This window comes from Struthio camelus, chromosome 24, assembly GCF_040807025.1.
Source record: "Struthio camelus isolate bStrCam1 chromosome 24, bStrCam1.hap1, whole genome shotgun sequence".
In the NCBI taxonomy this organism is placed as follows: domain Eukaryota; kingdom Metazoa; phylum Chordata; class Aves; order Struthioniformes; family Struthionidae; genus Struthio; species Struthio camelus.
This window is the reverse complement of record NC_090965.1, coordinates 7980928-7994522: the sequence shown is the minus strand read 5'-3', so window position 1 is coordinate 7994522 and position 13595 is coordinate 7980928. Positions and strand designations below refer to the sequence as shown.

At 53.0% G+C, this 13595-nt stretch overlaps 1 protein-coding gene across 6 annotated transcripts; it reads left to right on the top strand.

Moving 5' to 3' along the window:
* The first annotated feature begins 4415 nt into the window (after positions 1-4415).
* Positions 4416-12598, top strand: C24H1orf116 (chromosome 24 C1orf116 homolog). Of its 6 annotated transcripts, none has more exons than XM_068918236.1 (5): positions 4416-4571; positions 5512-5588; positions 8148-8292; positions 9686-9863; positions 10395-12598. In XM_068918236.1, the coding sequence occupies exons 1-5, from the start codon at positions 4536-4538 to the stop codon at positions 11705-11707; spliced, it is 1749 nt and encodes a 582-aa protein (XP_068774337.1). In that variant the 5' UTR covers positions 4416-4535; the 3' UTR covers positions 11708-12598. The 6 variants fall into 6 exon arrangements, with proteins under 6 accessions (XP_068774337.1, XP_068774336.1, XP_068774340.1 ...); XM_068918238.1 differs by having other exon boundaries at positions 4557-4571; positions 5507-5588; XM_068918235.1 differs by lacking the exon at positions 8148-8292 and having other exon boundaries at positions 4417-4571; positions 5507-5818.
* Positions 12599-13595: the final 997 nt, after the last annotated feature.

Sequence of the window (13595 nt, the reverse complement as noted above, 5' to 3'; positions counted from 1 at the left end):
GATCACAGCCCTGTGACTGCTCACACATCTCTAATTCCTCCTGTTTCTTCCCCATGCTGTGGGCAGGCACTTTCAGAGAGGCATCCGAGTGTGCCAATTTCCCAGAAGGGGTGCAAGAGGTTTCCCCATAGTCTTGTAGGCACTTCCTTGCCTGCCTGCAAATACTTGAGGTACTCCCACTTATGCCCTGTCTTGTTGATTGTGTGGTCCCTATAACTCTCCCCTTCCTCTGTCTTTCCTAGTTTAATCTCTCCTTACCAGGCTGGCCAGCCTGTTGGCAAAGAGGCTTTTGCCCTGCTTAGTGAGGTGCATCCCATCTCTGCCGAGCAGATGGGTCTAGCTGCACAGCTAATTTTTAGCTCACAATACCCATCCGCTCCTCCTTGCATCCTTCCCCCTCACTGGCAGGATCAAGGAGAAAACCATCCAGGCCCCCATACCCTGACGACTGACCCCAGAGCTCCATAGTCATGTTTGATACTTCCCAGGTTGCCCTTAGCAGTATTGTTGGTGCCCACATGGAAAAGCAGCAGAGGGTAATAGTCAGAGGGACAGATAAGCCCTTAGCAGTATCTCCACAACATCCTGGATCCAAGCCCCCAGCAAGCAGCAAACCTCTCTAGATGGCAGGTCAGGTCAGCAGATGGGTGCCCCATCCCCCTGCCTCACCCATGACAATCACTCACCATTTCCTCCAGGTGGTCCTGCACAGGTTAGGGTCCATCAGCCCAGATGTTTCACTCAAAAGCACACCTAGCTTGGAGGGCAGGGAGCCTGTCCAGGAGCTGCAAGCCTTCAGGAGGAGCAGGAGCCTTTCTCCTGGCATGAGGAGTCACCAGCTCCAAGCCTTTGCCTTCCTCAGAGTTACCATTCACTGTCCTGCAAGGCAGCACATCGCATGCAGGAAAGGTGCCTGCCAGCCCCAGCACTCCCTGCATGGGCTGCAGCCTCCACAGAAGCTCTGTCCTGGTTAAAGCCCCCAAGGCAACCAGGACAGCAGCTCCAACCACTGCAGGAGAACATGCCCTGGGGCACATCGCAACCACACCCAAAGACACACACACTGCTCTGAGCAGAGACAAGAACCCCTTCTTTGTACCCTTCCACAAAAATTGCTATGCTCTGGGCCTGGCTCTTATATAGGTGTCTCCTAGCACTGGTTAAAGGAGGGCTTGACCCTCCCTAATGGGGCTCAGCTGGAACAGCTCCCCTGGAGCAACCTCAGAGCTCGTTAGCAGCAGCTGGACCTTGCAAGAGCTTCCTAGGAGCAGTGAAGGCTTCTGACCTACTTCTCCTTACCTGCCAGCCACAGGCACCTTCTAGTCCCTTAGAAGGTCCCCAGAAATCCCCCATAAACTCCAACAAGGGCCCCAGAAGGCTGAAGCAGAGCCCGGAAAGTGCTGCACAAACTTCTGCGTCTATTGGCTGCCGCTGCCAGCTGCACTCCGGAGCCGGAAGAAATCCCGGACGCCTTCCCCAGCTACAAAGCGCAGCTCGCTTGGGCAGCTGTGTGTGCCTTTGCCACTTTAAGTCTAAAAGCAGTAACTTTTCCACACCTTTAACAACTGCTTGATTCTTTACGTTACTTTCAGAAATGTATATATGTATACGTAGTTGATAAAGCAAAAAGAGTCCCTTGGAAAATGGACTTGGAAATGAATTTTTGTCAAGGACTTCAAGGGATATGGGATCTAATAGCATAACCACCCAGGGACAGAAAACTATTAGCACAACCCAAAAAACACATGAAGGGTCACCCGTGGTTAGAGCTGAGAGTGAATTTGTCGTTCGCATTTCCTACATTTTTATTTGTAAGTGAAAGTTGCATGTAGTTTGCCGTAATAAACTTTGTAAGTTTTTTTTAAGGGACTTGACAAGCATGAGTAACATTTAATAGAGGAAAGAGAAACTTAATTTCTGAGTTCTGGGTGCACTTAGGTGAAAGGTAGGGAGAGCACAGAGAAAAGGAACATCTCATTACACCACGGAGGATCAGCATCCTCACTCAGCCTGTATCTTTCTATGAGCATGTTCAGGGCAGCATCGTGGCATTTTAGGAACATAATGTCTCTAGTTTACTCATCCCAATTTTTCTAGAGACCTGTCTGAGGATGTAACAGCGCTACAACCACGATCGGACGTAAGCCAACGCGGTCGTTGCGAAGCAGCGTTTGCAGCACCGGGGTGCTTACCAGCGTGCTTACCTAAGCAAAGTTCTCTAACTCTCCCTCAGTCCTGAGGAAGCGGGAGCGAGGGGACAGGCATGAGGGAAGAAAACGTCTGAGCGTTTGCAGAATTTCCCCACTAACTGCCTTACAGACAGAAATCCAGGTACAAATGAATTTTTGTGAAACCAGGCTTCCACACACCTTTGAGGAAAGCGTCTGTGCTGGGCAAATCCCTCTCGCTGGCCAGCAGTGGGGCCCGCAGGCGCGAGCCCGTCCGCGTGGGGCGAACCGGCGCCGGCTCCCGCAGAGCCTCCGCGCCCGGGCTGCTCCTTCAACGGGGAGCAGAAAGGTCCTGCCGGTTTATTCATTTGACCCCTTCATTATCAGGATAAGAAAATGACTACATGTTTCCAGCCTGACTTCTCTCTGCCTGCGCCTTTGTCAGTGGAAAGAGAGGCGTGATTTTTACCTGTAACCCATACTACCAACCTAGTGAAAATAAAGGCCAACTTTTTTTTTTTAATAGCTGTGCTGATCTTAAAAAGGGCCCAGCTTGCTTTTTTGAAAATTACAACTCTTTGTCGTACAAACTAAATGTCTGACTGCATTTTAAATGAAGTCATGCCTCCAGTCCTAAAATCATCAGCAGGTTTTCCTCTGCTATGGACTGGGCAGAACAAAATTACTTCGGATTTGCTGAAGTTGATATTGCTTTTGTACTCCTCTGAATCTGAGCACCAAGATGTTTTCTGTAATGAAAGAATGCAAGGGGAGAATTAGTAGTATTATGTTGTCCAGGACTGCACTGCTCTTGACTACTGTTTTTAATTAAAGCCCGGGGGAAATGTTGGGGACTTTTAAGAATTCACTCCTAGTTTCTGCTGCTGTAATTAATACTGACCAAGCTATGGAAATGGACTTCTCATTTCTCTACCTCTTTTCTGTAAAATGAGGGTAATAAAGAGGGTTACTTGCCTACCTCACAGCCATATTCAGATTTAACTATTTCTGTAAACAGCTGTGTAACACCAGGTATTAATTGTCTAGTATTTTTCAAAATTAATTTGTCATTGTAGATACGGGGCTGTACGTACAACCTGGCCTGAGGAAAGTGTCCAGCAGTTCTACACCACCAAACAGAAAGAGAAAAACCCAAACCCTAAGAGATATTGTATCTGGGCGGCCGTACCGACACTTTTCCAGCAGCGCCACGGCTGAATCACTTGAGTTCTTTTGTTTATGAACAGGGTGAGGCACAATGTGTCTGTTCACATGCCAAAGTCCTTTCATGGTGTCGCAAAGAGTTTTGTCTGCATCATTTGACTGCTTGAAAATACTTCATACCATATATATGAAATCATGCATTATTTTAGGTCGTAACTATTTTTACTAGTTGGAGGAAAGAGACCATGGTTTAAAAAAAACCAAACAGGTTCTTTCTGGGCATCTAATTCCCGAAAACTGGTTTTCTCAGCAGCTCAATGCTTATCTTAATAGACTATGACATTTTCTTGATCAGATTTCTTGATTCGGAGACTTTCAGGCTGCAAGCTCTAGGCATTTTATTATATAGATTTAAGTCCTTGTGCTATCAGCATCTTTGACTTAAGCAGGACACACGGCACAGAGCGGCTGTGCATTCACATTGTGTTTGCATTTACGACAAGTGCATATATCTATTTTTTGATTCCCTCCCTCTTTTAAGCAGGCTCAGAATTAAGTGCAACTTGACAAAGTCATCCCGAATCTGAGCCTGCTTCAGCTGTGGTGCGCCCAGCTTTCCCCCCGGGGCACGGACAGCAGCAGGAGGAAGGAAGGAAAAAGGGCCACATGAAGTGTTTCACAAAACTGGAAAGTCCCATTTTTATACTTCGAAAGGTCATTTCATAGCAAGGGGTCAGAAACGTATACCTAGGGTCATGACTGCACTTTCTGTCAATGGTTGATCTTTTTTTTATTATTTACTAGACAAGTAGAACACAGAGCTGGTGGGAAGCTCTGGTATAGCCTCACTTTTTAAATCAGCTGACAGAAAGAGGTACTTTTAAATGGCGAATGCTCTCAGATATCTGGGCAAACAGCGGTCCCTTCGCGACCACTGGCTTGCCGCGCCTTTGCTCTCGGACGCCCCCGTCCCCTGCCGCAAGTGCGCGTGGCTGTGGCATGACAGCGCTGGCGGGACCCCGGTGTGCCCTGGCTCGTCCGCTGTCCACCCACGCCACCCCGCTTTAAACAGCTGGTGCTTCCACTTCCCTGTTCTGTGTAGCAGGGAGCACATGTCGCAACACATTTTTTTTTTTTTAAATCATTGAAGCATGAAAACTTGAGCGAATCTGGTGGCTGCATCGCTATATCGCTCGGATATTCATGGCTCTCCGAGGCAGAACGTCGCACGGAGCAGACGTGAGTTTGTGCCCGGCGCGGGGAGGGGAGCGATGGCCCAAAGCAGTGTTTCTCGGACAGGAAAGCCACACGTTTTGCCAGGAGAGCCCAGCGGTGGGGTCAGGCGCTGGCTGCAGCAGCGCTGCGCCGGACGGTGACCTTCCCCTGGGGACAGGCTGCAGTGGTGGGACACTTGCCCTTGGAGGAGGAGGTGGTGCCACAGGCAACACCTCGGCAGCAGTGTCACATGTGGCAGTTTGGGGGAGAAAGAACCTTTTTCCTGGGCCTGGCTGCAGTAAGCAAGTTTCATCTCGGGGAAAGCTCTGGGCATACGTGAGCACAGGCTGGAAGAACATGCTGTGAAGGAACCAGGTCGTACGCGGAGCTGAAGGGCCTCATACACAAAACCACCCAAGAGAGTAAACCTGTACTAACACATTGGGCAGCGCAGAGTGCAGCCACCCAGCAAAGGGCGTAGCCGTCCCGTCCCCAGGCGCTTCGGTCAGGGCTCCACTAGCTATGCAGAGGAGCAGGATACCGGATTAAGGAGACTCCAGCGAAACGGGTGGAGCGGGCCCGAGCTGGAGGCAGGAAGCCAACGCGATGGGTGGCGCTGGCGGCGCCGTGGCCTCCGCCGCGGCCGCGGGCACGTCGGGCTCCGGCTGTCCGCGCTGCGCCCGGCGGCGGCTGCCAAACCCCGGGCCGGCTCCGCGCAGCGCAGCGCAGCGCCCTCGGGCACCCCGGGCCGGCTCCGCGCCGCGCCGCTCGGGCACCCCGGGCCGGCTCCGCTCCGCACCGCGCCGCGCAGGGCAGCGCAGCCGCGCACGCCGGCCGCTCGGGGGGAGCGCGGAGCGGCGCCGGGCGGGGAGCGGCAGCGCGGCCGGCTCCCCGCGCAAGCGGCCGCCGCTTATCTCCCTGCTGCCGAGTTAATGAGTAACCGGGCGCTCTCCGCTTAGCGCAGGAAGGGGAAGAGCCGCTGGAAGAGAGAGGACGCGGCCGGGACAAGGATTCGGTCACCGCGAAACGACGGACGACTTGGTAAAAACAACAAACGAACAAACCAACCCGGAACGAACACAACAGCTTGTATTCCTTCTTGGTTTTTTCCTCCCTGTCCTTGTCCGGCGGGGAAGGAGCCGGGCGGCCGGAGGCTTCGCCTCGGGCTGAGACGGCGTCGCGGAAGCGTCGCTTCCAGGCGATGGAGGGAGGAAGGGGGGTTAGATCCAGCAGCTGCTGATGGAAATGTGAATTCCTACAGCGAACCTAAGGTAGGGAACTTACCCGTGGAAATGATTTATGTGTTTAAATAGGAGGAACTGTGTGTCTGCTGTCTCCTCTCCCGCCGAGGCGGGAGCCGGCTCCCCGGGCGGCTGCAGAGCAGAAGCGCTGTGATTTTACCTGCTAGCGAGCCGTGCTTTTCTCCTGACTCGTTCTTCTCTTGACTCGTTTTCTCTGTAGAGCCTGGCAGGACTGAGCCCTTTGCATGCACCTGTAAGGCACAGGGGTTATAACTGCTCCGCCACAGACAAAAGAATGCTGAATTTCTTTAACGTTGTTAAAACAGCTCCACTAACATACTTGTATTAATACTAGGCTAAAAAAGAGTATCCTCTTGATATAGCGCAATTAGCATTAATTGCTACCCAGCACCTCTTTGATGTTTGAGGCTCCACAGCTTTGTAAGGACAGTTACTGCAGCTGCCTCGAAAGCTTCCTCAATTAGCTTTTTATTTTAGTTGGAAAATTGCGTCTAATAAAAGCATTTTTAGTGTGTGGGGGGGGAACATGTACCATCAAAACACAGCTTTTCAAGTACTATGTCTCTTAATTAAAATGCTTAGTCATATTTTTAGTTTGTGGCTTAACTGCTGTGTTATTTTGCAAACGAAAGGAAGGAACTGTCAAACCCTTCTGAACCCTCCAAACTCAGATTTTTCAGCACTGATTTCCCCTTTCCCTTTCTTGAGTGGGATGAATGTGTTAGGGGCATAATCCCATCAAACAATGGGAAACTGGTGCACAGGAGAATACGTTTCTGTTTCTGCATATCTCCTTTCCATTTTTTGATTGGTTTTGTAACGAACTTTGCCTCATGCGTGAGTCTGGGTTTGGCAGCTGGTTCGTAGGCTCTCCTCTCCCCTCCGGCTTGTTCTGGCAGGGAGGGAGGGAGGGGAGAGGAAGGTGTTATATCACTGCAAATTCTTGGCAGTCGTTTTGCATCTCAGCAAACAGGGTTCGAACGAGAAGCCTGGGCACATGGGGCCTCCTTGCAGGCGAGCGCGTCCCCCGTCCCGCTGCGGCGTTTCTGCTGGATGGCGACAGGCACTCGCAGAGGGAGTGAGCCTCAAGTCCCAGCAAGACTTTTGCTTCCCTAACGCTGTTTTGTTCTCTCCAGTTTAGGCGGAAGGGAGGGAAACAAAGGAAAAAAATTGCAGCAATCTTGCAGGCCTTGATCGAGCAGATGTTAGTCTGTAGCTGTTTGGAAGCAGTTTCACATTTCATGTTGCGGATATCGGGGTGCGCGGCAAAACTGTCCAGCTTGCAGAAGTCTCAAATCCCCAACCTCAAATTTTGCCTCCTGGCTCTAGCCAAAAGGTTATCTGAATTCAAAGAATCAAGGGTATTGCTGCTTCAGAAATGCTGCTTACTCAAACATAATTTAAGTAGAAAATAATGCAAAACTGAGACTGAAATATTAAACTCCTTATGAGAGGAGGGCTTGGGTCCTTCAAGGAGTGAGTGCTGAAATCTGATTTTTGTGGCATATTGCAGTTACAAAGGAGTTCTTTCAGGGACTAACTCCGTTAATAAGCCACCAGTTTTGTTCACTTATCGCTAGATCTAATTCCTCGATCCTGCCCCCCCTTAAAAAACATCGTTGTGCCCCTGGGCACCGCAGTCAGGTTACAGCGCACAGAGCTCCTCTGTCTCCTGGCCACCAGATGCTCTCGCCTGGTGCTATGTGCGTCGGAGGGGGCATTTGCTTTCTTGTCTTCTTTCGTCCTTGTAGCCCAGTCTGTCTCTGCCGAAGAATGAGCAGTGTGCACAGAGAGCACATGTGACTGCTGGTGTCAGCAAATTTTGGGAGGTTAATATTTTACATCTATAAGTAATTGTGCGTTTTGTGGGTTGCGAGACCTTTACCCTGAGGCGGCCACACTTTCCCCGTCCCGCTGCCCACTGCGCACCTCTCCGCGGCAGTGCAACCTGGCCGGCGAGCGGCCACGTTTTCCCGATGCTCAAGTGCTCCAAAGTTTCCACAGTTCTGTCTCTAGGAAATTCCCACTTTTGGAAATCCTAATGTCAGGTTGTTTAAAAGCTAATGACCAGCTCATGTTTTAGTGCACTTAAGCTGTGTAATCAGCAGTGGTGGCTGCACTCTAATTCTTTGGGGAAAAACGTCATTCCAAAGGATGCTTTAAAAAAAACCAAAAAACAGCTGACCCCTTCTTCTCAAAAAGAGCTGCCAAGGAACAAGCACGTTTGAACCTCAGAGCTTTGCAGCCCTCCTGCCCTCCTGCTGGCTGAACGCGAGAGTGCTTGCCTGGCCTCCAGAGGTGGCTCTCAGCTTAACGCCTCTCCTTTCTTCTGCTTCAGCTGGGATATTCCACCCTGTGCGCTGGAAGCTATGGCCACAGCAGCCGGCGATATGCCTAAAAAGGGACTGTGGCTAGGCATGGCTAGCTGCAATTCTGGCAGCTGTGACAGCATGGCCAGCACGACCTCGAATCGCTCTGAGCGCGTAAGTAACCCTCGCTTGCGCCTGGCCCCTGGCGGGGAACGGCAGAGGCAGAACTGGTGCTTTTGAGGAAGGATGCTAGGTCAGCAGCTCTTTTCCACCAAAACATGCTCTCCGTAGGTGTTGGGGCAGCATCTGGGAGACCCTGTGTGAAATGGCACTGTGCTAAATGCCATGCAAGTGCCAAATGAATTCTTGTCCCGAAGGGCTGACAGTCTTCCAGTTCTACCTTGTGCCTGCTAGCAATGAAGTAGCCTTAGGTCTCCTTGGGGAAACACTCCTGCCCTGCAAGAGCCCAACTGCCCCGTGTTGTCTTCAGATGCAGAAGCAGATAGTCCAGGCACAGGGCAGGAAGAGCCTGCGAGTTCCCCTGCAAGGGATCAGACTCTCTGGATAACTGGGTCAGACTGGCTCCACCAAGGGTGACTTCACCTGGAAAAGACATTGAGCCACACTCTTCCCCAGCTGACAAGAGATTTAGTTGTTAAGGCAGCGATTAATTTGGACCATGGGTGTAGGTGCATCATTTTTCACTATCTGTCCATTAAAACTTGTTTGTCTCCAAACACTGATTCCAAGACTGATGGACTAATTACATCCTGTCTGAGTTGGAGCGTAATTGATACCTGCTGGTGCAATTCTCAGTCCTGAACAGGTTTTCCATTTGATGTACTGCAAACCAGAAACAACCTCCTATGCAAATTATTATGGATGGACAAACTGGTTGCAATATTGCACAGTACAAGAGCTAGACAGATGTCTCTGCAAACAACTCCACCTGCGACAATTTATCCCCCATGCTTGTTGATCTGACGCACACTCCATCCTTTACCAGGGCTTCATTTTTTCATGCTATCTTGTATGTATTGCCCTGTGACTTGGCCCTTCCACACTAGTCACACCTCATCATACTTGAAATACAACAAAAATTAAACAGAATCTTGCTTTACTCCTTTAAAACCTGGAGTATCACAAAGAGCAAGGAGAAAAAGCTTTGGTATTTGGGATGTTTATACAAGCTTCTGTGATTCAGCATAGCTCATCAGTATGGATGACTATACCCATAGACCATCAACGTTATTAGTCTGCTCATATTTCAAAGCACAGAACTAAAAGGTGAAGGCCAAGTTTTCAAGTTAAGAATAACTTATTGTCTGATGCTCATAGTAGAGTCATATAAAAATGTCCCTAAGTATCATTTTTTTAAGAGGAAGTTGTCTATAGCTATAGACTACAGCTGTAAGCTATAGCTGTAAGTACCAGTTTTCGAATAGTCAGTGGCTACATCCTGGGGTGAGGAGCTGTGTCACCAGGTCTCCCCTTAATTGCCAGGGTTGTGAATAACAATATGCCTGTGTGTCTCCTACCTGCGCTGTTTTTTTTCCCTCTTTTTCAGAGTGATAACAGTTATGACTACTTATCTGTGGAAGAGAAAGAGTGTCTGATGTTCTTAGAAGAGACTATTGGCTCGCTGGATGCAGAAGCAGACAGCGGCGTCTCTACCGATGAGACTGACTCTGCTGAGCCTGCCAAGCTGCCAAGGACGTGGCCCAAGAGAGACTCTGGTCCCAGGGGTAAGCTGGACCCTTCTGCTCCAGCCCTTGGCTGCCAAGGGACTTTCCCACCTGGGTCCCTTCCCTTGGCAGGCAGGGAAGGATCATTGCCCCAGTTTTCTTCATGTGCTAAGCTAAAGCCCATTTATTTTTCTCTCTCCGTGAGTGAGAGGCGTCTGCAGGCAATGAGGTGCACAGGGCACAAACGCATTTTTCCAGTCCTTCTCGCAGGCAGGGGCTGCTAGCAGCTATCTAAGAAGGGAACGGGAGCTGCAGGGCAGAGCACCTTGGCTTATGCTCTGACCAGGCGCAGACTTACCCAGCTGAACGGGGCTCCTCGTTCAACACGCGTTTTGTCAGGTCCAAAGTGTCTGACTTTCTTAGCAGCCAGAGTGCTTTAGCTGGGGGCAGGGTGCTAAGCTCTCTGGGCACGAGTCTTTTGCCACAGCTGCTCTGCCTTGCCAGGCATGAAATGGTGCGTTTGGTCACAGCAAAATACCCCGTAGCCGTATGCAGAACGGTGCATGACTTAATGTATTTCTCTTTGCCTAGATTTGGAAAAGGGGGCTCCCGCGCAAAGCACAGGCCAGCAGCGTGCAACCGAACAAAAAAGCGAACAAAAAGCGAGCGCCTTCTCCAGCTCTGCTCCGGCAGCGTTTTCAAGTCCGGGCTATTACAGTCTTCCAAGGAATATCGCTGCAGCGAACGCGCAAAGAGCAAACAAAGCTTCTGACAGCAAAGCAACTGCCCACGCCATGGGGGACCCAGTGCCAAAAGAGAAACCTTGGCAGGAGACGGCCAGGGAGGAAAGGCTGGATCAAGCCAGCGCAAGATCCCAGGCGAAGCCGCTGGGCTCGATAATTATCCAACCTCCCGAAGCTTTCCAGGAGGCCGTGGCGGCACGCGGGGGGCTCTTGCTCAGCAGGGGCTCGGATGGCAGCAGGGGGAAGGCAGAGCCCGAGAGCCGGGCTGCGGCGCCAGACCCCGGCCCGGAGAGGGAAGGCGCAGCTCTCGCCCGAGGCCTGATGGAGAAACCAGCCTTAGAGGAGGATTCGGACGCCAAGCGTGGGCCTCCCACCGCCCCCAAGCCGAGGAAGCTGCCGCCGAATATCATCCTGAAAACCAGCAAAAACAAGCCGGTGCCGCTTGCCACCGAGCCCGGCCACAAGGCAAAAACACCATCTCAGCTGTCTGCCACCTTCCCGGCCAGCTGTGCCACCGCCGAAAAGCCGAACCCAGGGCACCTGGACCCTAAGGAGAGGGAGAAGGCTCGCCGGGAGGCGTTAGAGAAGCTCGGGCTCCCTCAGGATAAAAGGGAGCCCAATATCCCCCTTAAAGCTGTTACTTCGCCCAAACCAAAAGAGGCGCCTGGAGCTGCGAGGAGGGACAACGGCACCAGTGAGGACGCGGCTGCCATCACGGCTGCCGGAAGACCCGAAGAGGAGCACCAGGTGCTCCGCGGCCCAACAGAGAGGGTCGCCCCGGGCGCGAGACAGGTCAGCTTCAAGTCCAACACCCTGGAGCGCTCCGGCGTGGGGCTCAGCAGCTACATCTCCAGCAAGGACCAGAGCGTTAAGAGCAGCAGCTCGCTCGGCAAGATGTCCTTCATCGAGAGGATAGCGCCAAGCTTCCTCCGGAGCAGCCGCCCTCGCCCGGCCTCCCTCGGGACGGGGAAAGACTTTGCCAGCCTCAAGGAGCCCAACAACGCGGAGCTGGAGAAAAGCAGCAAGCGGAGATCCCACCCGCTGCCGAGCTTCTCCAAGCCGGCCCGCTCCTCCTGCGTCAGCGTGAAGATCTCCCCCAAGGGCGCCACCGAAGAGCACAGGCGAGAGGCTCTCAAGAAGCTCGGCCTGCTGAAGGAGTAGCTCCCGCTCGGCGCCCTGGAGCGAAGCGTGAGGCCATGGTAGCAGAGCCTGTCGCCCCGATCCCGGCCCCTCGGCCACCTTTCTTCCTGCGGACAACTACGAGCGTCCCCGGCTGACGGGATCCCTTGCCCCTAGCCTCTCGGGGGGACGGACCTGAGCTGATGCTGCCACCAGAGGTGTTCAGAGCTTCTTGCCAAATAAAGTCACATCACACGTACATCACGCTTTGTATATAGCATGTGTATACAAGTTATTTATATAAAACAGCAGGTAGCGTGCGCGGGGACACGTATTCCCCTGCACGGCCGGGAATGCATCCGGGGATCGGCCGCAGTGGGGAAGCTATGGATTCTGGGACGGGGCTTATTGTAAAGACGGTTGCCTACGGATAAAGCCTCCCTGCAACGAGCTGCAGGACTCCACCGCCCGCTCCGCGATCCTGCAGCGGTTTTTCCCGTTTACTTGCTCAAAAGCCTCCGGGGGGCCAAGCGTTCGCCTGCATCCCAAAAGCCTCAGCAGCGACGCGGGAGCTGTCGGGAGCCGGAGGGGGCCCTCGGCCTCCTCCCGCGGGGCTGTCGCCAGATCCAGCCCCCACAACCCCCGGACGTCCCACTTACAGATAAATAAGGCCTATGGACTTTGGTGTTTGTTGTGGAAGGACAGTTAAGAAGCGACAGCTCGTGCTACGCGGCAGAATCAGAACCGCTGCCCGGAAGGAGGGAGAGATGAAACCCGGAGGCTACGCTGACTATTTTCTTCCCTTTCAAACCTCGTATTTGTTTTTTTAATACCCAGCTGATGCTGTCAAATTTCACACCGTGCACCTTTTACAACAAAGGTGTGTTTTATTTCTGCAATAAACTTTTATATGATTAGAAAAATGACTGTCTAGCGGCAGAGTCACCCTTGCGTTGCAGTCAAAGTGCCGGTAAACGGACGCGCTTTAACCTTAAACGTCTCCCAGAGCCGGGGAGCAAGCGCCCTGCTCTGCGCCGCCGGGCTGATCTAAACCCTCCCAACACCATAAGCGGGTGCGAAAGTCCGACGCGGCTCTGCCGGCCGGGCTAGCACAGCCTCCGGACCTTGCCCGCGCCGCCGGCACCCGGGGCACGTCGCGCCGGTCCAGCGGCGAGGCTGAGGCCCGCTCAGCCCGGCGGGAGCGTTTTCGTTTTCCTCACCACGAAACCTTTCATACGATCCTGCCTTCCGGTGCCGGGCATCTAGAAAGAGCCTCTGGCAAATAAAGCCAGCGCCTTTGATCCTAGCGGCAATTTAATTTCAGAACTAAGGCGGGTTTGCTTTAGGCGGCGGGGCTGACCCGCTGACGGCCCTGAACAACCTGCTGAAGGTAACGAACCGCTCACAGCGGCGAGATAAAGTTGCGCTCGATCGTATTTGTAGCTGACCTTGCAGCGCAAGCCGGTTTTAAAGGCGACGCTGCGAACGCTGAACAGGCTGGCGCTGACAAAGCCCGGGGCCAGGCTCCTCCGTCCTCTGCAGAAAGGCCTAAGCAGAGCTTGGGTTTTGCTTGGAAGGGGGCGGCGGGCAGCTTGCTTCAAAAGCCGCCGCCGCCCCAAGACCCCCGCGTACCGGAGGCGCGCGTCCGTGCAGCCAGCCGCGCAGAAGCACCGACCCACGGCGAGAGCCCGAGGAACGCGGGGAACGAAACAAAAAAAAGCCTGACTCGCTGCCGCTTATGGGCGCGGGGAAGCGTTTGTTTAGTTCAGCGGTTAACTTCAGTAGTCTGGGGCTGGCCCAGTCGGTTAACGCCAACCGGCACGTTAGCGAGAGGCCCGGGGGCGGCCGCCGCCTCGCTCCGCCGCAGCTTGACGGGACCGTCTTCGGGACGGGGATTTCTTCCGGGAAGCCTGACGGAGGCTTAGCCCCG

Coding starts and splice junctions, on each gene's coding strand:
- C24H1orf116 (XM_068918234.1), top strand. CDS start 4,798: ATGTGGCAGTTTGGGGGAGAAAGAACCTTTTTCCTGGGCCTGGCTGCA. Junction 4,846..5,506: donor TTTTCCTGGGCCTGGCTGCA/GTAAGCAAGTTT, acceptor CTCTCCGCTTAG/CGCAGGAAGGGGAAGAGCCG. Junction 5,819..9,685: donor ATTCCTACAGCGAACCTAAG/GTAGGGAACTTA, acceptor CCTCTTTTTCAG/AGTGATAACAGTTATGACTA.